The following is a 25,015-nucleotide window of genomic DNA, read 5'->3' on the forward strand; positions in this document are numbered from 1 at the left end:
TTTCCTTTAAGGAGGGAAAAAGAAAATGGTCCAAAGCCAAGGGAAATGGGATTTTCTGATCCAAATATCAGTGACATCCAACAGAGTTAGGAAATTCTGTATAAAGGAAGTATGCAGGGGAAAAAAGTTAACTTCATAGCTGCCCTTCTATTTTAAAATACTGAAAGGAATTAACTGGAATAAAATGTCCAAGAAATCGTGCTGGCATGTGGACAGCCTGAAAATTAGATTAGTTTAGAAGTTCTGTCTTTATAGTTCGACTATCATAAAACATCCTTATTGCACTTTCTGCTACCAAAGGGCTGAAACTCAAGACACTCAAGGGCTGTTATAAATCTGTGAACATTGTATCATCTATTATTCTTCAACTATCTCTTCCAATTTGAATGTGGTTTTTTTTCAGGGTGAGGATGGAATGTACATTGGAGTGCAATAAATTGCCTATTAACTGGTCATTGTGTTTACTAGGGTTAAGTACTTTTTATATATAGCTCCATCTTGGAACTAGGCAGTTAGGAGTAACTGGCTACTTGTACTTGGACTTTTCCAATAATCATGGTATATTATGACCCTACTACAAGGAGAATTTTATTCTGGTGTAACTCTAATTTTTAAAGTGACTTGTGTTTCACTGTGAAATGGAATAAAGTGGAATGAAATAAATTCATAGAGAATAAACGTATTAGTAGACACAAATCATGTTGGCTATATGTTAAATTCTTTATTGGAAGAATGAACAAATTTAAAGATGTATTTTGGATAGAGACTGGAATATAACTCTCAGAAGCACCATGTCCGAGATACTAGGAAATGCAACAAGTAGAATGGTGCTATGGTCTTCATGGGCTTCCCAAAACCAACTGATTTGCTACTCTCTCTACAAAATGCCAGACTAGTCAGCTAGCAAATGGTTTGATCCAGTCGTCCGAAAGGCACCAGATCCCATCTGATCTTGGAAGCTAAGCAGATTCAGCCCATGTTAGTACTTGAATGAGAGATCACCAACCAATACCAGGTGCTATAGGCTATATTTCACAGGAGGGAACTGAGAAAAACACCCAAGTATTCCTTTCCTAAGAAAATTCTATTCAGGTCAACAGATGGCCTAACAGCACATATACACACATTCTCCTATGTTAATAAAAATAAAAATTTCTTGCCTGCTCAAGGCTCGAGGTGGGTTAGAACACTAAAAAACACACATTTACCTAAAAAACAGTCTTTAAAATAAACATATTAAAAGTTATTTCCACAAGATACATATTAAAATACACAAACCAGAGATTAAGCGTAAGGTGGAAGTTTAAAATTCACCATTAAAATGGTCTGAGTAAGCCTGCCGGAAGAGTTAGGTCTTCACTTGTGTCTTAAGTTCCAACAGCTGATCTAGCTGTGGGAGCTCTACCAGCATGTAATTCCACAGTTCATGGGATGGCCGACAAAAAGGCCTTCTGGGTAACAGTCACCTGTCAGGTTCTGGCTAGTTGGAGCAGATGCCCCCCTGAGGACCTCAGTGTTCGGGGCAGATTGTACAGAAGAAGGTGCTCTTGTAGGTAACCTGGACCCAAACAATGTAGGGCTTTAAAGGTCAAAACCGTACTTTGCCCCAAAACTAATTGGCAGCCAGTAGAGTGACTTTAGGATAGGTGCAATATGCTCACTCCTAGAAGTTCCTGTAATCACTCTGGCTGCCATATTTTGAACTAACTGGAATTTCCGAACTTGGTACAAAAGGTAGCCCAATGTAAAGCGCATTGCAGAAGTCCAACCTAGAGGTTACCAGTGCATGCACTACCATCTTAAGGTCCTCCAAATCTAAAAAGGGGTGTAGCTGGCATATCAGCTGAAGCTGATAGTAAGCACTACCAGGGCTGAGATTTGAAGAGACAGATCCAGGAGCACTCCCAAGCTTTAAACATGTCTTTCAGAGGAAGTTGAACCCCATCCAAAACTGGTTGACAAACCTCCATCCCTAAATTAGAACCCTTGATGACAAGCGCCTCTGTTTTGTCTGGATTCAGTTTCAATTTGTTTTTCCTCATCCAGCCCAATACCTCCTCCAGGTATTTATTCAGAGGAGACACACTATCCTTAGCTGAAGCTGTTTTTGAAGGCATGGCTTCATCATACTGATAACATACTGCTCCATGCCTACAAATGATCTGTCCCAGAAACTCCATGTAAATATTAAAGAGCACTAGCTGTCCCCTGCCACGCGTTGCTGTGGCCCAGTCTGTTGATCTGGAAAATAAAGTAACGAGAAAGTGTTGGTTTCTAATATATGTAATTTCTTTGTGCTTGTGGGTAAACAGTATTTTTTGCTCTTTCTTTGTCAGTGTTGTTGTGGAGTGTCTGGTTTGCCCACCCTGGGACATGCAACATATCATTGTCCTTCTTTAGGGATCCCTTTCAAATCTATGATACTATATCTCTCTCTGTGTGTGAATCATATATATATCTATCTATATCTATGGCTGGATGGCTCTTTGTCAGGAGGACTTTGATTACGTTTCTTGCCCTGATGAAGGGAGTTGGACTGGGTGGCCTTAAGTATTTTCTGTTGGCCATGGGGGTTCTGTGTGGGAAGTTTGCCCCGATTCTTTCATTCATGGGGTTCAAAATGCTCTTTGATTGTAGGTGAACTGTGAATCCCAGTGTCTACAACTCCCAAATGTCAATGTCTATTTCCCCCAAACTCCATCTGTGTTCATATTTGAGCATATCGAGTGCTTGTGTCAAATCTGGTCCAGATCCATCATTGTTTGAGCCTAGAGTGCTCTCTGGATGTAGGTGAATTACAACTCCCAAACTCAAGGTCAATGCCCAAGGTTCAATTCAATCGTTGGTGGGGTTCAGAATGCTCTTTGATTGTAGGTGAACCATAAATCCCAGCAACTACAACTCCCAAATGACAAAATCATAATTTTTTGAGTGATGGTCACTCCTTGTATTGTGAGACGTTTTGTTGCCAAATTTGGTGTGATTTCGTTCATTGGTTCTTTTGTTTTTAAGCTACTCGTTATGCACAGAGCATTTATATATATAGAATCATAGAATCATAGAATCATAGAATCAAAGAGTTGGAAGAGACCTCATGGGCCATCCAGTCCAACCCCCTGCCAAGAAGCAGGAATATTGCATTCAAACCACCCCTGACAAATGGCCATCCAGCCTCTGCTTAAAAGCTTCCAAAGAAGGAGCCTCCACCACACTCCGGGGCAGAGAGTTCCACTGCTGAACGGCTCTCACAGTCAGGAAGTTCTTCCTAATGTTCAGATGGAATCTCCTCTCTTGTAGTTTGAAGCCATTGTTCCGCGTCCTAGTCTCCAAGGAAGCAGAAAACAAGCTTGCTCCCTCCTCCCTGTGGCTTCCTCTCACATATTTATACATGGCTATCATATCTCCTCTCAGCCTTCTCTTCTTGAGGCTAAACATGCCCAGTTCCCTAAGCTGCTCCTCATAGGGCTTGTTCTCCAGACCCTTGATCATTTTAGTCGCCCTCCTCTGGACACATTCCAGCTTGTCAATATCTCTCTTGAATTGTGGTGCCCAGAATTGGACACAATATTCCAGATGTGGTCTAACCAAAGCAGAATAGAGGGGTAGCATTACTTCCTTAGATCTAGACACTATGCTCCTATTGATGCAGGCCAAAATCCCATTGGCTTTTTTTTGCTGCCACATCACATTGTTGGCTCATGTTTAACTTGTTGTCCACGAGGACTCCAAGATCTTTTTCACACGTACTGCTCTCGAGCCAGGTGTCCCCCATTCTGTATCTTTGCATTTCATTTTTTCTGCCAAAGTGGAGTATCTTGCATTTGTCACTGTTGAACTTCATTTTGTTAGTTTTGGCCCATCTCTCTAATCTGTCAAGATCGTTTTGAATTCTGCTCCTGTCCTCTGGACTATTGGCTATCCCTCCCAATTTGGTGTCATCTGCAAACTTGATGATCATGCCTTCTAGCCCTTCATCTAAGTCATTAATAAAGCTGTTGAACAGGACCGGGCCCAGGACGGAACCCTGCGGCACTCCGCTCGTCACTTCTTTCCAAGATGAAGAGGAAGCATTAGTGAGCACTCTCTGTGTTCGTCCACTTAACCAATTACAGATCCACCTCACCGTAATTTTGCCTAGCCCACATTGGACTAGTTTCCTTGCCAGAAGGTCATGGGGGACCTTGTCGAAGGCCTTACTGAAATCCAGGTACGCTACATCCACGGCATTCCCCGCATCTACCCAGCTTGTAGCTCTATCGAAAAAAGAGATCAGATTAGTCTGGCATGACTTGTTTTTGATAAATCCATGTTGACTATTAGCGATGACTGCATTTGTTTCTAAGTGTTTGCAGACCGCTTCCTTAACAATCTTTTCCAGAATCTTGCCCGGTATCGACGTGAGGCTGACCGGACGGTAGTTGTTTGGGTCGTCCTTTTTCCCCTTCTTGAAGATTGGGACCACATTGGCCCTCCTCCAATCTGCTGGAACTTCTCCCGTTCTCCAAGAACTCTCAAAGATGGTTGCCAATGGTTCCGAAATGACTTCCGCTAGTTCTTTCAGTACTCTTGGGTGTAGTTGATCTGGCCCTGGGGACTTGAACTCATTAAGAGCGGCCAGGTATTCCTGGACGACTTCTTTCCCAATTTGGGGTTGGATGTCCTCCAATCCCTCATCCACTCCATCTTGCTGAGGTTGAAGACTCTCTTTTTGTGAGAAGACCGAGGCAAAGAAGGCATTAAGTAGTTCTGCCTTTTCCCTGTCCCCTGTCAGCATTGCCCCATCTTCTCCTCGAAGAGGTCCTATCGCCTCCTTGTTTTTCCTTTTTCTATTGACATAAGAATAGAAGCCCTTTTTATTGTTTTTAATGTTTTTAATATATATATAAATAGATAGATTGGGGATATGCTACATATTTCATATTTCTTATACTGGATTCTTTGTAAAGTGTGAGTAATATGGCTTTTGTTCAGTTCTGATTCCAAAATCTCCTTTTATATTTATGCTTTGAAAGCAGACACTCACAATTCTGGTGTTTTCAGATTCAGTACCTCACACAACTTCAGCCTTTGTCTATTTGTAAACATTTGTGCTGCATGGTGGTGCCATGTAAATATTAGAAATCACATACAAATCACATACTAATACACATATAGGCAGAGATCTTTGTTAACAAAATGAACTCACAAAGTAAACAGTTATAGGTGGGATCCCATTATTCTTGGGATCACTGATTAATATATCCTACTACATTTCAGTGAATTGTTTTCTGAAAGACTAAATTCACATGATAATATACAGTGTCATATTAATGTTTGCTTTTTCATTGTCTTTGGCTGGAAACTCCAACAGAGAAAGCAGTCTCCTCCATTATTCTAATCTTTTGTACATGCCTTTTCATCTGTACATTTTCTACTCTGCTTTTTCTCCCTTATTTGCTTTGTGAGCTTGCAATTTGTGCTCCCTTGACATTTGATAAAACTATTTTCCAAAGGAAAAGGAAAAACCCCAAAGCCTTAGAACATTAGAAAATATGACTGAAGAAGCCAAGCTCTTGGCAGATTGCTATGGCCACTACTCCCACGCTCAATACAAAACGCATGTCAGTATTTAAGGTGTCACAGAATTCTTTGTGTTGTTAGTTTGTTTAGGTAAAGCAAACTTAAGACAGCTACTCCTCTGGGGAATATTGCTTGCGTACACATAATTAAATTCCCTTTCCGTTTTTGCAGAACGAAGGACTGCCTCTAACCCAATTAAATGAATGTTTATATTCCACAAACAAATGATATATACATTAAAATGCCAAAATATAGCCCACAAACACATTCTGCTTAAATAAAAATGCCTCTGCCTCTTCCCTGAGCATTTTGAAATTAACTTCTCTAAGTTTCTTTAAAGCATGCAACTGTTGTCCTCAAGATAGCCATGATGAAAATATCACTGCCTCCCTTATAGGATCTCACACAGCAAAAGAATCGAATCTGAAGCAGAGCTTCTTCAGACATTTTATGATGTGTGTATATTCTTATTTTACTTATTGATGTTTTGCAACTCTTTCATACAGGCTTGCACAGGACTCCCAATACTTTCCCATCATGGCAGTTTATAGGTTAGATCTGCTTTTGCTTAGTTTTGACTTTAAAAATACATAATTTGCCTCTTGAGGCATTCCCTCTAAACTGTATGCCATCGGGAATGCAGCCTCAAAAAAGATTTAGTAGGTTAAAACCAATGCTTGGAAGCATATTTCTATGACGCAGCTTCGGGATATCAGATGAAGTAAGGGCAGTTCCACACAAAAAGCACTGCAGTAATGCACAATTCAAATATCAAATGCATGCATTTATGAAACCCTGTACTTCTTAGGAAAAGCGAATGTTGGTTGTTTTTGACAAACATATGTACATTGTGTTACAAGCTCTGGCCAAACATCAGAACATTCGTTCTTATGTTTCTTCACATTGACTCCAACTTATGGTGATTCTATGCCATGGTCTTCTTGGCTGGGTGGGATTAAAATGCCGTCCTTCGAAACCCACTACACCATAGTGATATAGCCCTACTAAACCCATTACGCCACAGTGACCCCCTGTGGAGCTTCTGCACACTCTGTCCAAACATCTCAGCATTAAACCAAGAAATGAGCCAAACAACTAAGATTATGGCTTTAAACAGATACAGGTTGAGTATCCCTTATGTCAAACTGATTTTGAAATATTTGTATTTATATATACATATAGAATTAAATATCTTGGAGATGGGTCCCAAGTCGAAACATCTAATTTAGGTTTCATATATACCCTATGGAAATAGCTTGAAGGAAATTTTACACAATATTTCAATAATTTTATGCATGAATTTTGGATTTTGGAGTACTTTGGACTTCAGGTAAGGGGCTCTCAATCTATATGTTATTTCAAAGGCTTAGAGTGAGCTGGCCTTTTATTTAGTTTTTCTAGATCTTCAATCTACTATAAAACAAGATGCTTATTTTAGCTTGATCAAAGAACAACTTATTAACATTTGTTTGCTCACACAAATACTTCCAAAGTAACATCATAAATAGGGTGAGGTTTGGAGCAGAAATCTTGCATGTAGCCTAATGCATTCTAGTGAAAGGAAAATTAGACAACATGTGTAACCATCATGCATGTTCATAGATCTGTAAATGTATGGTGCTGGATGGGATTGGATGAGGACAGAAGAAGAAAATATGCATAAGTGTTGCAGAAATCCATAGTTATTGTAACTCTGTAAAATGTAACCTTGTTTAAGCATTTGGCTATACGAACTTCTTTAATTCAAATGGTCTACAGCAGCAGAAAAGGTCTAGTTCTGCTATTTTCCATTGATTTGGGGAAAATTGGAGGGCTGGTGAAAAATGTGGTATACCTAATAGCAACTGAGGGATATACTGAAAAAATAGAAATCAATTACAGAAATGAAATTGAAATGTAAGCACTGAAATGTAGATTAAAATATTGAAAAAGGGTGAACAGAACTAGGTCATTTCCCAGTACAGCAATGTTTGAAGGAGTATTGGTTACTCAGTCTTCTGAGCATGGAAAGTATCCAACTATATATTTCAATTTCCTCTAATCCGATAATGTAGCTGAAAACCTCATTGACAACCAACAATACTGGACAGAAGCTAAAGTGTGTTTGCCTTAAAGCAGGGGGATCAATTCTCTCACCCATCCCGCCACCTAGATTAAAAAGTAGAAAAATGAAATAAACGTTGTTGTGTTATTGTTAATGTTTACTGCTTGTTTTTTGTTTATGAGTTTCATTTTATTGTTTTGTATTGCTGTTGTTGTTTGTTTTTGCTGATGTATTGTGGGCTCGGCCTCATGTAAGCCGCACCGAGTCCCTTGGGGAGATGGTAGCGGGGTACAAATAAAGTTATTATTATTATTATTATTATTATTATTATTATTATTATTATATTCTATGTGTACATACTGTTCTAGGGAACTGACACATGACAATTGTTGCTGCTCCAAAGACCTTTAAAAAGATCAATTAATCCAAATTACAAAAAAAGGCAAGTTAAACATTAAGAGTTACTGCTACTGGAAGGCCTTTTTGATAGTGAAATAGACTGCTTTGGAGAGTGGCAGACTCTTGTGAAGGTCTTTAAACAGATATTGGATTATCATCTTTCAGGACAACTTTAGATGTGTTTCTGCATAGCAGAAGATTGGTCTAAAATGGTCCTTGCAACCCCTTCCAACTCTTAAGTTTCCATGATTCTATGAACTCATAAAAATTGTGCTACTCTAAATACTTACGTTTCACATGGCTGATTTGAGAAGCATGCTTTTTCTTCCACACATAAGCTAATAACCACATACCTAATAAGCTAATAACCACATGAGCATGTAAATTCCTAATTCTGTGAGATAATTTCTTACTTTCTATCTTGGTAGTGAGTGAATTATCACCGGTTTACTTAAAGAACTTTCACATTAAAAATAAACACAGAAAGGAAAAATATATGTCTGAAGCTAATGTGAGTTCAAATAGTCTGAGAAATCATGAAAATATAATTGTAATAGGTTATATTAAACTTTAAAAGACCATTAAATAAGCATTGGTGGAAAGGAATTATATAGTCTCATTTCAAGAAGCCAGGCCTTTAATTGCAGTATTTAAAGGTTATACCTTTCTTTCTGATATTGCATTCCAGTTTTTAAAAAAACCTAAAAATAGTCTTTGGAATATGTTATTCATGATGCAAATGAAGACAGCAAAGGCATTTACTGGGTGCCATACAATCAATAATGCTCTTTTCAGTTCATGACTTAGCAAAGCTGAATATTTTTCAGAATAGTCTAAGATCCCTCTTGGTAGCCAAGGCCATATTACCTGAGGTGTCTTCTTTCCTTCCTTCTGCTTTTACTTTTTCCCCCAAATAGAAACATTCAAGCTGTATACTCTAGTCTAGAACAGGATAAATACCTGTATATCTTGCACGAGTTTAATTTGCTGATAATAAGGAATTAAGTTGCTTATGATGGATAATTGACAAAAGCCTTATGAACATGTTGAAGTACTGAGACCTATGCATCTCTCTGGACATAAATAGTAGAGCTTTTGGTGCAGTAAAGTTGTCGCTGTGCTTTCTTTTCTATTAGGAACATAATTTGGAAATATTAAATTTAACCTGAACAAATCAGCCTTACCATATGTTAGGTAGGCTGTTAGGAATTGTGGGAGTTGAAGTCCAAAACACTTGGAGGGCCGAAGTTTGCCCATGCCAGTTCTAAAGGAACTCTGAATAAGATCTTTCCTATTCTCTTCCACAAGAGAAATGATACACTCAGGGTCCTTCCACACAGGCATATAACCCAGAACATCAAGGCAGAATAACCCACAATATCTGCTTTGAACTGGGTTATCTGAGTTCACACTGTCATATCCCAGTTCAAAGCAAATAATGTGGGATCTTATTCAGCTATGTGGAAGGGGCCTCAGTCTGGGTAAGTGACTTTGTGATTCTGGTTTTTGTTTTTTTACTTTTTCAACACCAATAAGAACTGCATAGTTAAATACTGTGATACATTATCACATGATGCTCTACTTTTCCAAGAAAAACCTAATAAAATAAAAATACTTCAAATCCATGAACTCTTGTATCTTAGAAGTTGGTTACTTGGCAGGCTCTAGTAATTCTTAAATCTCACTTGTTTACCAAAGGAGAAATATTATTTAATATACTTTTTTTAAAAAAATGCAGTCTTTTAAAAGAAAAAATAAGTGTGTGTCCATGTAAATTTTCATCATGGGCCAAATGCATTTCACATATGTGAGAAAAAATTGGCACTAACTACATGTGAAATAAACTCTTGGCAGGAAAAGTACAATTGTGTGCCATTTAAAAGATTAGATTCAGGAAAAATGCTTTTGACTTTTCCCAAAGTCTAGAAACTTAACAAAAGAAAAAGAAGAAAGTAGAAAGTTTTCAGGTAATACTTTGTGGCAGAATTATGGATATCACCCTGAACATTTTATTCACTTAACTATAATCATCAAATTACAGAAGATTCAGCGCCAGCTTAACTACAGAGATAGAAAATCGTGAAACATAACTCCTGTTGAGAACACATTTGGAAATTGAAGTTTCCCTTTCCTATTTGTCACTTAAAGCAATGAATTGATTCTTATTAGCAGATGATGTTGTTACACTTTTTCCACTTCCCAAAGCAGTGTGAAACTTTAGGGATACCTCTTACCTGGATTTGGCTTCCTCTGGACAGGACTTCACATATATAGCATTTCAGTTTTACTAACTCACTGAATATAGCTGGTGCCAAACATTTTAAGGAGCAAATTTGCTTCCTCGTATCAATCCCTCCCTTAAAAAAAAATACCCAAATGATACCTTCCAGGGTGTAACTCTCACACCCTGATGTGAAGATTTCAGGTTCTGCACATGTTTTCAGTTTTTTCCTCCTCTCTTCCTTTCTTGATGCCACTTCCTTGTTCTTCAAACTGCAGTTATTCTGTCTCAAGACTGCCTCCAAAGCTCTGTTAATGCATCTTTTAGGATACTCTCATCCACTCCTGGCAGTTAAAAAAAGAGGATGGAGCCACCTTCTTCAACATTGTTCTCACATCCCAGTTGTTCTCTGTTCCCTTCAACCGTCAGACATATGATTATATATTGCATGCAATAACTGTAGTTATTTTTATGGACATCTTGCAGATTATTTGCTATAGCTTCACAGGTAAATCAGGTAAGTCTGGTAAGAGCATGCTTCTTCCCAAGGGATGTTGTGTATCTGTGTGCCTCAATTTTTAAAAAAATGTTCTAAAAGATCCTGAAATCAATTATCCCATGTAAAAATACCTTGAAATTCTCACACTTAAGAGTGGTTAAGTGGAGTGTAGATGTTAAATATACCTGTCTGGATTATAATGTTTATCACAAATTGGAATCTTAGTAACTCGAGGAACCTTCAAAACAGGCAAGTTTACTGACAAATCACAAAAATCTCCCAGTTGTTATTTCAAAATAGAGAGGGGCAGGAAACCATGTCTGTTTCAATTCCTTCCATTTTTAGATACAGTAAACATGTTTTAGAAACTTCTAACCTCAACTGAAGTTCTATTTCTTCGACCCATTGAAACTATGATACTGATTTTATTATGTTTTACTGGAGTTGTAAACCTTTGAAACTATTTTGTAGTGGCAAGAGGAAAACACATTTTATTAAAGATTATCTCCTTGCTATTTTATTCCTCCCTGGTTCTGAAAACAGTAACCATTGTGTGATTGGAAGAAGATGGGAGGGGTACAGGGACACTAATAACATGGAATGAGAAAACCATAAAATGTCAGTTTACAAGTCTTACAAGCCAGAGGAGGATATCTAATTGCAGGAAAGCCATTTCATGCTGTTATTGTACTCTTGCTCTGTCCCTGTTTCATTTCTCCTCTTCAGGTCTCTATTAAAAACACAGGTCACATTCACAAATGCCCCACAGAATGATACTTGTGTGACTAGTGTTCGGCACGGCTGCCTGGCTGTGTTCCATTTGGCTTCCAGCTAGACACTGTCTGCCATGGTTCTGGGCTGGCTCCGTCTTTGTCTTTTTTGTTCCCAACAGTGTTTTCTACAATCTCATTTTATTTCAGTTCGATAGTCTTCCAAAAGAATTGCTCAACATAGCTTTACTGACCACAGACTGCCTGGGCTGTCCTCAGAGGCTCAGCACAGACTGAACAGGCAAATTTCTCCCACTGCAAAAAATCTGAGGAATAAGCACAATTGTGTGGTCATCTCTCTAAAATATCTCTGTCTATTGGAAACCCTTTGGCTCTCTAGACAGGATTTTTTTCCCCCTGGTGAATCTGAAATGTGGATATTTATATAGTCTACTTTTGATGGTCATCCTTATTCCCAAATTACATATTATGAGTAAATTGTGGCTTATATCAACTGCTCAGAGTTTCCTTGCTTCGACCCTCTTCACTGGCTATTGCTTGCAATAGGGAAGGAAACTTTAAGTCCAAAGATGTTCCATGATGTATCATCTGCCCTTAAAAGATGCCATGTTTTCCTTGTGTGACATGTAGCTTATTGTTCAGTCCCTCTTTGTATTGTCCAAAAGAGTATCAACAAAATCTAAGAGTAAGATTAATTACGAATGTTCTGCTCTGTGTAAGCATTTTCTCGTCATTGTTATTTTTGATAGTGAACTGCATAGATTCTCATAACTACATGGAAATAAATCATGAAGTACACAAATCTTGTCATGGTTTGGAGTCATAGAGATAAAATTGTAGAACAATACAGGATAGTATTGTTTGTAACTGTTCGATCAATCTGTCAACTCTATCATACTATACAATTAGTAACAAAGCTTTTGTTAACATATAAAAGTGAATTGTTGATTATAATGCTGTTCTTTAGGACAGATTTTTATCCTATATATAACAAAGAGCTGAATGTTGTGTTCCTTTCTGTAATGCATATGATAACCTATTGTAAGGCATGACGTACATTTCCTGGCTCTCGTTATTGCTTATCATTGATGGGAATATGAGATGTTACTGAGAGAACTTGACAAAGTAATGCTGTTTTCAGTAGAAGAGTCATGGCTTAAACTGCTGATGTCCTAACCAGAACAGTGATAGGTCCCATATGACCAACTCAAATCCAATTTAACATCAGAGAACTGCTACCTAGAAAAGTCAACAATTCAATGAGGAACAGAGTTTATGCCCATTGTACTTTGCATACATACACATTACGGTTAAAAAGAAATATATGCCAAGTGTATAAAACTTCCAGTGGACTATTTTGAAGCCTAATTCCAATGGTTCTTAATAGCATCTTTTGAAGACAACTTCCCCAACATACTTTAACACGAGGCTACATCTAATATTATTTGGGTACAATTTGCAAACCACAGGCTTTTAAATATGTTCTTCCATTGTAGCTCCTATGTACAAGCAGTATCTGAGTTACAATCATCTGACTTACAAATGATTCCTCGTTATGAGACAACAGGAAGTGAGAGAAATCTACCCCTCTGAAGGGAAATTCACTCCCAAAAAACTTATCATGGGGAAAAGGTGTCTCCACAGAAGCTTTCTCACTAATCCTTGTTTCCACAACAAGCCCATTTTTTTTTCAAAATCCAATTATCACAGGGACAGAAAGTGAGGTGAAATCTTCTGAACAGAGGGGTATATTTTCTGAACAGGGGCACTGGCAGTAAAACAAACACCACGGGTGTGTTAACTCTTACATATGCTATCCAAAGCTAAACAATATATAATTTTGTCTGGGGTTACACTAAAAATGTATCTATGTTGACTTACATACAAATTCAACTTAAAGAACAAACCTACAGAACCTATCTTGTTTGTAACTTGGGGACTGCCTATACTCCCAAATTGACTGCTTTAGAGGTCTTTCACAGCAGATTTGGGAAAACACAGAGATAACTGTCGAAGAGAATTCATTCCACTGGTAAAAGTTGTTCTGTCAGAAAATGGGCACAATTTGCTGTCTACTGTGAACACTAAAATTGCCGAGTATACTGCAGTAGGGTGACATGGATACAAATTATATAGATGGCAAGAATAAAAACACTCTTGAAGGGTTTACAAGTTGAAGAGGGTCCTAAAAAGCTTAAAGGACATTAAGTTGTATACATAAAGAATGAAGTAACTTCATTAGCATTGAAAAATATAAGTTTACTAGATGCAGACTTGCCTCAAGAAATTCACAGCACCTTTGGGTAAAGCAACAACACTATGTGTTTATTGAAATCTACATCTGGAAGTAATTTGTATAACTACAAGTAAGTTTTTTCTTCCAATTCCAAAGAGCTATAGGGGCCTATATACCAGAAAAGTGTTCATTTGTATGTGGACATGCTGTGTTATAATTTATGTTCATAATTATAGCAAAAGGTTTATCTGCATGTCGTAATATCCTATTCTTCACACGAGAATAGCAGAAAATGCCTCTAAGAGCCTATGTATTATTAATTGCAACAGGGAATTCTGTAACATAAAAAGTAGAACAACCACTTATATTGAATAACTCAAACTTAGCATTTGAATAGGATATTTAAATAAACCTTATTTTTCAAGCAAATAAAACATGTGATTTTGGGGGGGGGGTGTGTGGAGCAATCAGGTCATTGGGATACAAATCCCAAACCCTTCAAGTAACATGGTCACTGATTATGCTGTCTGACGCATTCTATGGTTGTATTGTTGTTGTTAATAATACTTTAATGGATATTTTATAATGTAACGTTTTAATTAATGTTTAACTCATGCTTATATTGCTCTTGTTTGTTTTGCGTTGGCATCTAATGGTTGTAGTTGCTGTGAGTCCCCCCCTCCCCGGGGGGGGGGGGGTTGAGAAGGATGGGATATAAATATTTGAAATAAATAAATAAATAAATATGGGGTTATAGTCCAAAAAAAGCAACTTTTCCTGTCTTTATTTTCAGGAGAGTTAGAAATTATGGAACCTAGATGGTGTCCTGTTCATTATTCTACAGACAACCTGCTATTGATTGTTCACTGACTATGAACACATGCTGGCAACTGTTTTGGCATTTGGTGACAGCACCACAGCTATCATTTTTAGAGAGATGACTTTGGAAGCCACTATTTTTCAACACAAACAGGCCCCGCAGAATGATTTTCCAGCCAAGATTTAACCCACTGGATGTTTTGGTGAATGGTGGTAGGGATTAAAGGAATCCAGTGGCTGCATCAAACCATTTCCATGCCACAGCTGTAAACGGTTATTATGAACACATCACAATGCATTGTAAGCTTAATTTTTAAGTATAACTATTTTCTCTATATAACCTTACTTAGAAATAATCATAATGAAAGAAGCAAGTACTGTTTACTTATTGCAACAAAAAACTACTCCCCATAGAACTATATTCTTAAGAAATGCTCTTATTTTTATTCCTATTATAGAAAACTGAATGGACAATGCCTTGTGAAAGCAGATCACAAAAATATGTAGTTCAGTTCTACCATAAAAACCTCAGCTACATTAATTCAATTATGATTTTGTTGTTGCATCTTAAGTTTCAATATCCTTGCAAGATACTTGTGATTACTTTGCTGCTTTATACATTGAGACATGTGGTTATGTGTCTTGGATACAAGTGATCTGGGAGGAAACACAATTAACAGCACTGCATGGTGGTTTGAGATTCTACAAAGTGTTTTAGATTCTCCATATCCATTTGTTTATTTCAAAAGAGCCAATTTCCTGGAAATGAACCCACAACATACATGATGACTACATTAAAAAATAAGTAACTTTTGAATGTAGGTTGTTACATCTCAACTACGGGACATAAAAATTAGCATTCTTTTGACTTCATATTCAACTGTCTTAAACAGTTCAATATGTTCCAAAGTTTGCACAGTCCTTTCCCTACTTCAGTATCTGCAGTCAATGAAAACAATTCTGAATTAAGAAAAGAAAGAAATAGTTAGGCAGAACAGGAGGAAGCATGAGGTTCTAAGTAGCTTCATGTTCAAAAGCCTATGGCAAGGAGATAATCTTTAGATGATGTGCCTCTTGTAAAAAAAATAAGCTACTGAAGCTTTTTTGGTCAAATGATTGGGTAGTTCATTTCATCTGCCTTCCTCTATTCAAGAGGGCTATATAAATATTATCTTTAAAAAGAGAGAAGTAGAGTGTACACCTGAAAACATGAGAATTCTCACAACAGTTTGAGTATCATGTTAGGAGTGATAGATGGAGAGACTGTTTGGAAGATATTGGGAAGACTATTTTATAGAGAACGGGAATGATCATTGATGAAGGAAGTGGTAGACAACACATGTGTGTTGGAATACACAGCAACTGAAATAAATTCTGTGCGGTAGAACAGAGCTTTAATTAGAACTAGCATACTGTATACACTGGTATTGCCCAGGTATGCGTTTTCTTTGTTCTTTCTTTCCTTCCTCAATTCCTCTCATGCATGTTCTCCCTTTCTTTCTTTTTTGCTTTGTTTTCTTCCCTTGCTTTCCCTCACATAGTTTCCCTCTCTTCTTTCTTCGCTCCTTTCTTTTCCCTTCTTTCTCTTTCTTTCTGCCCCTTCCTTCCTTTTTCTTTCTTCCTCCTCCCTCTCTCTCCCTTTGCCCTCTTTTTCTTTTCCTTCTTTTCCTCTTTCTTTTTCTTTCTTTCTTTCTTCTTTCCCTCCTCCTTCTCTCCCCCTTATACACATGCTATCTAGCAGCAACCAATCTACTTCACTTCCTTTTTTTCTGAGTCACATGACAGAGGGCTACTTCACTTTGCAACAGTCATTCCTCTTTGTTCTTTCTTCTTTCCCTCAGCTCTGGGCCCTAAAGATTTTTTTTCATTCAAACCCCTCAATTATTTTAAATTGTATGTTAAGTTTTGTCCAGATCCATAAGGCCATATAGTAGCCTTTGTGGTACAAACTAACCAACCAACCAATATACATACTTCCATGTGTGTGTGTAGAGAGAGAGAGAGTGATGAAAACGTATGAGTTAATCAGTTACCCACATTCTCTTTCCAAATAGTTTGCTAATAATTAATACTCAAACATTTAAATTTAATTGATTAATTTTGGAGATCATATACATTTCAGGTTATTTTTAAAAACATGCTTTTTGACTTGACTTTTTGACTTGACTATGAGCGGTGTTGTAGCCTATGTATTGGTTATAGGTATGGATGCTAAAGGAAAGGACAGCATAATGGAAATGTTGAGGAATAAGGAATATAAAGGTCAGGAATGACTTGGATGAAGACGCACAGATGGTAGCATCTTTTAGTCACATACCAATGGTTCTTTAATTTATTTACTTAGTACTTTTAATATGTAAATAATTTTACAATCTGCTTCAAAAATCGGAGTGTTTGATTCATCTCCTCTGTTCATTTTTAATTTATTTGGTGGTTTCACTCCATTTTAACACACTAAGGAGAATGTTTCCCATTTAGGGCTCAACTGTAAAACACAGACATACCTAGACTACCTGAACAGCTCAGGTCAAAATCTAGTGGGAATGGAAATATAAATTGGAAGCAAGCAGAAAATGATTTCAACAAGAATACCCTCCCAAAATAGAGTTAAAACATGCCTAGGCATTGTGCATTTACATTGCATTATCAGTCTTTGATTTTTGTGAATATGTTAATAGAAACAACTAACTTTTATGAAAAGTGATGTTTCACAGAAATTAAAAATAAAGTAGAAGACATATTAAGTAGTACTTTTCAGCTGAACTGTAAGTTCTAAAACTTCAGTATAAATTATTACCAATTTTGATAGATGAGTAAACTGTAATTTCAATAAATGGCACTGTGACCAATGAAAAGCTTTGCAGATGTGTTAATGGTGAAATAGAGGTGCCATGTAGGAAAGGATTTTCTTGTTTGCTTGTCATCATGGGAGCAGCCCTGCTTAAATAAGAAGAATGCCAAGCAGAGATGGTAAAAATTTAACTGGTAGAAAACTGAAAATCTGGACTGCACCAAGTTTACAAAGAGATTATCCAGAATTATGTGGTCAACCAGATTTTTTCAAACAGGGCATGAAAGTTTCACTCCAACATTTGATGTTCTAAGGTACACTTGGGTGGGCTATAGTTAACGTTCTCAGTTTTCAATGAGCCACATTCTATTGTTGCTGTTATTATAGAATCATAGTTGGAAGACACCACAATGACCATCTAGTCCAAATCCTTCGGGCTATCTTTTTTTAAAAAAAAAAATCTATTCTTTTGTCAATCCTTTTGCAAACTTTGGGACTTCCAAGCATGCTTATTACTCCTCTCTCCATTGTTTTTGAATGCCCCTCTTGTCATTTCCTGTCAGAAGTTATTCGTACATAGTATGTTAAGGATAAACATGGAAAGATTTTCAAATGCAAGAATTCTTTACTCCTGTATTATAAAGCTAGATGCTGAAGACAAATACAAAAAGATGGATGTGTTCACGCACAAAACCATTTTACACCCTGATCTTAAAACAGGGCTTTATTATCAAGGGGTACAAATACCTCATATCGATGTCTTCAATTGCTGTGCTGAAAACAACTGTGTTAGGAAAGGCAAAGCTGTCCCATATTAACTCAGGAGTGAAGAATTCTTACCCCTTTACCAAATTTCTTTAAGTCCCCAAGTCTCTTGCACTGTAGTGAGTGAGACACTGAAAATTATTCACACCTAAAACTGTTGTTGGAAGACTTGATCCCAATTATCAGCAGGGAGTAAATCAACAGAGAAGCCAAGTGTCCAGTCCTGGGTCAAGAGACAAATACCATAGAATCCAGCATCCTGGGATAAATCAAAATCTGATAGCCAAAGTCCAAAGGTAAGTCTAGATATCACAAAATATCAGATATGAAGAGTCCAAGATCTTAGCTTCAAGCACCCTTGTGGCAGCCAGCAACAAGGTGCCACCCTTGAGCTTCTTAAATTTTAAGTTATTGGGTATCACCTATTGCTGGCTCTCTTCTCGACTACTCTCTCTTCACAGGTCCACAAAAACTGGGATGCTTAACCTTTTCTCTGCCTGCTCAGCAGAACTTGATTGCATTTATTCTGCAGGCTGAGAAGTAGTAGCTACTTCCACGGGTTATACTTCAAAGCTTGGCTGAGGGAGCTGCTGGGTGTTGCTGGACTCCAGTTCTACCGCTGACCCTTCAACCAGCATCTCTTCATCCTCACTTTCCAAGCTATCCATGAAAACTGTTCTTTGTATTGTCGAAGGCTTTCATGGCTGGAATCACTAGGTCACTACCTCTGAGGATGCTTGCCATAGATGCAGGCGAAACATCAGGAAAAATGCCTCTAGAACATGGCCATATAGCCCGAAAAAACCCACAAGAACCTAAACTGTTCTTTGTCTGCCTCTTCTATTTGGATGTCTAACCTCTTATTTCTAGATGCTCAACTGAATGTTTAAGCTATTGAAATTCTAGAAATTTGGAGAATGAAGGACAATTTCATGGGAGAGATCAGAAGTGTTATGGGGATGTTCACATTTTGACCCATCCTTCACAGCTACACCCTTGAAGGGAAATTTCATAGGCAGCAAAATTTTCATTTGGAGAGTCAATGCCCTCATCCTCTATCCACAAACTCTAGGCAAAAGTTCTATTGCTTTTGGTCTAGAGGTACGTGCGTTTAATTTTATCAAATGTGTTGTCTTATTTATTGGTTTTTAAAATAATGAAACCGACTGTTGCAAAGCATTTAGTTCTCTCCCACACATCTGGGCAGAACAATTGATGTTTAAAACCAGGCCCATCTTTTCCCTCAGGGAAGGTAATATTTCTTATACAACAAGCCTTGTAGCTTAACATTCAGTTACTGAGTCAAAAGAGAGAAAAACAACTGAGGTTACCCATATTTTGAGAAGAAAAATTGCACTCTAATAATGGCTCTCTGGACATAACTCCAAACCAATTTCCTGTTAACAAAAATGTCAGACTTCAACATGAATGCTGATGGAAAGACTTTTTAAAAATCAGAATGAAATACCAAAGCTTCCATGGGACAGTACCATTATATGTCTGACAATAAAATAGAAAAATACACCTAAATCATTTTTGGCTGGCTTTATCACCAGACATCTTTTGGCATCTGCCAAGGGATCAGTACTTGAACGAGTGATCATAGGTTTGCTTTGGTTTGAAGGTATACAATACTATAAATTGTACATGCAAGAGATCAAATAGAGCAGGGGTGTCAACTCATTTTCACTAAGGTCCCCATCAGCCTTATGATTGCCTTCAAAGAGTGGGTTGTAACTGTAAGAATGTATAAATGCAACTATGTTGCCCTGGCATTGAAAGCCTTGCGAGCTACATAAAATGACATAGTGGGCCAGTTTCAGCCTATGAGCCTTGCATTTGACACATGTGACATAGAGACTAATTCTGATGAAACCTCAACTCTTTGGGTGTGGAAACCCAACAAAAGAATGTTGGATTTCCTCTATCATACTCCAATGTATATGCTCTGATCATTTTTTTATATCAAATGACCATCTTTTAAAAGCCAACGAAAGTCAAGCTGAAAAGTTAATTAGCCATAAATAATCCGAGAGAGAGAGAGAGAGAGAGAGAGAGAAATGCAAGGGGAGGAATTAGTTGTAGATTAGCAAAATATATATGCTTATTCTTCGTTTCCCCCAAATCTTAAGAGGTCAGGGAGGTACCTGCAAGTTCATGACTAGCTGTGCAAGTAGTCACTTGCACAGCTATTGAACTGAGGTGAATAAACATTTCATCAAGGTAAGCAGTCTGTCAAGACCTAAAATTAATTTTAGGTACCTGTCTAAAAGTGCAAGAATAATCACTGATCCAAACAAAATCACTTATCCAAACAATGCAAAATGTCCCAGTATTCCAATGACAGAGAGAATTTGGCACCAGTCACTGTAACCATATACTAATACACAATATATAAATATAGCCTTCTCTAACCATGGATTCTGTATCTAAAGATTCAACTATCCATGGTGTGAAAATACTAAGAAAAAAATCCAAAAAACAAACCTAGTTTTTGTCATTTTATTTAAGGACACTATTTTAGTACACCATTGTATCTAATGGCATGAACATCCACATATTGTGATACCTACAGAAGGTCTTGGAACCAAACCCCAGAATATACCAAGAGCTTGCTGTAGTATTCTTCTATATATGAAAAGCCCACAAACATTTCCTAAAACTTTTCAATGCTGTGTTTTTAAGACACTCAAAGAATAATTTAAGACCTTGTATCACATGTATGACTTATGCCCAATATATCAGATTAAAGTTTTTGTTAAATGTTTGTAGATTACTTTGAAGATTTTGTTGGATTTTACGAAGTCCTTTTCTCAGGAAGGAAAACTGCCAAATTGAAAAAAGAGCCACATTATTTGAAGAAGTTAAAATAAAATTAGTCTTCTAATTGGTTCTTGGGCAGGACACAATTTTTCAACAGAATGATGCAAGGTAAATTCAAGATGTAGAGATCAATAAATTATTAATAAATAATAATATTTTCATTCAAAAGTTCTCATTCTGTCTCTGTTGGGTACATTCTACTCTCTAAAATATGTTTTAAACAGATACAATGAGATAAATGATAAACAAGTGGGGAAAAAATCTCCAATTTTTTCCATGCCTGTACATACTTTGCCCACAAGATCTTGTGAAAGAATGAGAATTACTAATAAAAAGATTATTAAAACAGCACAAGCCGCTCTGATGCCATAAAGATGCATCATTACCAGTCCACAAAATATTTAAGGAGAAATTAACTCTTCCTACCTACTATACATTGAGTGAGGAAAAGGGAGAACATGGGATGGTGGGGAACAAGAAAACTTCAAACATCAATACACTACATGCATGAGTTATATGTTCATATACATTACTAGATACATAACCTTTGAGAGGAAAAATGCAGTATTAAAGTATGGATATGGAAACTATTGATGTGTTAATCTGTATGATGGTCCTAAAGTACAAAACTGAGATAATCTGCATCAACTGAGATAGTTATCAAAATCTTGTCAACTGTTCAAAGGTAATGTAAAATATTAATCTAAATTGTCAATTGGAAAGAAAGGGGGAAAGCTTCCCAAAACACACATGGAGTAACTTGCACTTTAATTTGAGAAATACAGCAGTCATGCTTAAACATTGTGTAGCAATTACAATGTAAGGTAGTTGCCCATAATATTAAAAGCAAAAGGGAAATCATTAGCAAACTGATAGTTCTTGGACACACAGCTTGGCTTGCCATTTCATTTCAGAAACAACAGTATGAAACAGTATGGGTAGACCTGTATGAGTGCACACAAGCATGTATTTTGTTTTAAACAGTTTGACATATTGACCCATATACTCATGTATAAGTCTAGAAATTTTAGACAAAAAAAAATCAACCTCCCAAAACAGGGCCAATTTATCCACAGGTCAATGGGAGGACTCTTATCTAAACTCTTAAAGGAACCATCCCCTTCTCTGATTCGATTAGTCAATTTTCGAAGACACAAAAACAGGCACAATCCCTTCCACTCTAGTCACCATGGTGCTGCTTCTGGCTTTTTTGAATGCCTGGGAGAGAAAACAGCAGCAGCAAACAGGGGCATCGTTGGTTTACCCTTTCCATGGAATGATACTTGACTTATCCATGGGTCATATGAAAATCTGTAATTTTGGCTCCCAAACGTGCCCCTTGCAAACACAAGGTTAATTTATACAGAAATATATACAGTAAGCAAGAATGGTCACAAATTATTGAACCATTTTTTATTTGGGTACACTTTATTTAAGAGATGAGTTAGTATTAGTCATTACAATAAGTGATTCCTATGTTAATGAAACTGAATGACGATATAAATATCTTCAACTTGATCTGTTTGTATTCATCCTTTGAAACACCTACCTCAGCAGCTTGGGTCTCCTGGTGCAACAGAGTCAGACCAGTGAGATCTTCCAAGAAGGAATGGGAGGAATTAAAAACCTTTGCTAGGAAGTTGAAGCCTTCCCTTTCATATTGCTCAAGGACCTGCAAAATCAAAAAGAGGAGTAAAATGTGTTGTTTCTTTTTTTTTAATATTCCAGGATCTGAGCCATTAAATCACTTGTTTGCATTATTGAACTAAGAGTGTGACAAATCAGTAGCATTTTACTTTATTAAATCTGTTTAATCTGTTTCTATCCAATTTTCTTTTATCCATTACATGTAGCTCACCCATGTTACAGTGATTGTGTTTATTGTGTTTATTGTAATTTTATATTGCTATATTGTATTTTGTTTTCTGTAATTGCGTTATTATTGTTTATTATTTGCATTTTCGGTTTTGTTTTATTTCATGTAATTTTTGTTTTGGGCTTGGCCTCATGTAAGCCGCACCGAGTCCCCATTGGGGAGATGGAGCGGGGTACAAATAAAGATTATTATTATTATTATTATTATTATTATTATTATCTTTATGTGTAATATTTTTTTTCAGGAATAGATAAACAGCACATAAATTGCTAATACTGACATAATAGTTTTCACTTGTGAAATTCAGAAGTCTCTTTTGCAACCGGTTTTTCCCCAGACTGCAGCTGTATATAACAAGTATTAGTTTGGATAATGTCTGAATGAAGCAATTCCAGGGATTGACTCACCATAGTACTCTAGTTAAAACAAAACACAAATTCCATCTTGATTATGTACAGTTAAACTTCAATACATTGGGATTTGGTTCTTTTTGTGGTGATTCATTTAAATATTTTTTTTAAAAAAACATTTTGGAATAGTCATTACTTGTGTTTATGATTTATTCAGGAGTGTTTAACAGATTAGCTAGCTCAATCAAGAAACACTAAGAAATCTCTCCCATTTACAACTACTAGTAAAATATGATGTAAAACAGGTTCATATACACCATGCACTTCATGCTGGAAGAATTATGAATTTTTTAGTTAATTACAATATCCAGGTCAAGGTGTCCAGGAACCTGTTCTGTAGCCCTAACTAGCTCACCAAATGTAAGCTTCCAAGGAACATGAGCAGCAAGGGAGAGAGGCAATAAACCATAAAATTCCAACAAATAAGTGACATGTTTTGAGCTGTGTATCAGGACAGATAATACCATGAAAACATATCAAAACCTTAATTTTCCAAACAAAACGGAGGCCGGAGTGACATTAGCAGAAGACATAGATCATGTGAAAAAGGTAATAAGTTGCTTTTTGGTCTTATATGGATTACTACAAATAAGCATATACATGTTTTAAAATGTTTTGAGAGATCTTTCTGATATGCTGTCTTAACATTATGTTGTTATACACTGCTCAGGAAATTAATTTTAAAATTGTAGCATTTGGTATTCCAAATAACTATATAATAGCCAAGCTTGTTATGCAACACTTGTTTCAGCTGTCTTTTTATAAAAACATCCATAGGATAGTGTGCTATATTCAATTCTGTAACTCTAGTGCTCTTTCTCAGTTATCACTTTAATGCTAGTTGTATACTTTGTGGGCAGCATTACAAAAATGCATAACAGATGCCAGAGTTTGCCTGCAGATATTATTATTACTATTGTTGTTGTTCTTATTAATATGTTTACTGCCATCCCTCATGGCTCGAAGTGGGAACAACACAGTTAAGTCTCAAGGACAAGTATGTATCTTGAACATTACTCTGAAACTCCCCAAGTTTAAAGCAAATGATTAATTTTAAACATGGCTTGAACATACCCAGTTATTTCTTGTTCACTGATCCTAGTATTCTACTATCACTGGTTGAATGGCACATGTAATATATCCTATTTTATGTCTTCTTTCTCTGACATCTGAACAGTCTCAGTCTCTACATGTTTTATATGTGCTGAAATAGTGCATTTGCTCAGAGAAAGACATCTTATTGTTTGGAAATTCAGGCACTTATGCATGTAATTCCCTTTGGAATCATTCCACAACATGAAATGTAGCTCCTTTGTGAGTCTAATCTCAAAATTCAGGGATTTATTATTTCAGAGTCTCAGACAACCTAATTTACAAATAGATCCATAGAATCATAGAATAATAAAGTTGGAAGAGAACACATGGGCCATCTCTCCAACCCCCTGCCATGCAGGAAAGCACAACCCAAGTATCTCTGACAGATGGCCATCCAGCCTCTCTTTAAAAGTTTTCAAGGAAGGAGCTTCAACCACATTCTGAAGCAGAGAGTTTCACTGTTGAACAGCTTGTACAGTCAGAAAGTTCTTCCTAATGGTCAGGTGGAATCTCCTTTCCTGTAATTTGAACCCATTGCTCTGATACCTAGTTTCAAGGGCAGCAGAAAACAAGTCTCCTCCCTCTTCCTTGTGACACCCCTTTACATATTTATACATGGCTATCATGTTTCCTCTCATCTTCTGTTCTGCAGGCTAAACATACCCAATTCTTTAAGATGCTCCTCATAGGACATGGTCTCCAGATCTTTCATTATTTTAATTGCCCTCTTCTGGTTACCTTCCAGTT

The 25,015-nt window shown here is 36.9% G+C and overlaps 1 protein-coding gene across 2 annotated transcripts in view; it reads right to left on the reverse strand.

Moving 5' to 3' along the window:
* Positions 1-25,015, reverse strand: part of ATG7 (autophagy related 7) — a 121,815-nt gene that overhangs the window by 33,660 nt on the left and 63,140 nt on the right. For both annotated transcript variants that reach the window (XM_060765938.2, XM_060765937.2), the window contains exon 17: positions 22,437-22,559. In XM_060765938.2, the coding sequence (XP_060621921.2) occupies positions 22,437-22,559 (123 nt within the window). The remainder of the gene's footprint in view (positions 1-22,436; positions 22,560-25,015) is intronic.

The sequence above is a fragment of the Anolis sagrei genome, chromosome 2 (assembly GCF_037176765.1).
Source record: "Anolis sagrei isolate rAnoSag1 chromosome 2, rAnoSag1.mat, whole genome shotgun sequence".
Classification (NCBI taxonomy): Eukaryota; Metazoa; Chordata; class Lepidosauria; order Squamata; family Dactyloidae; genus Anolis; species Anolis sagrei.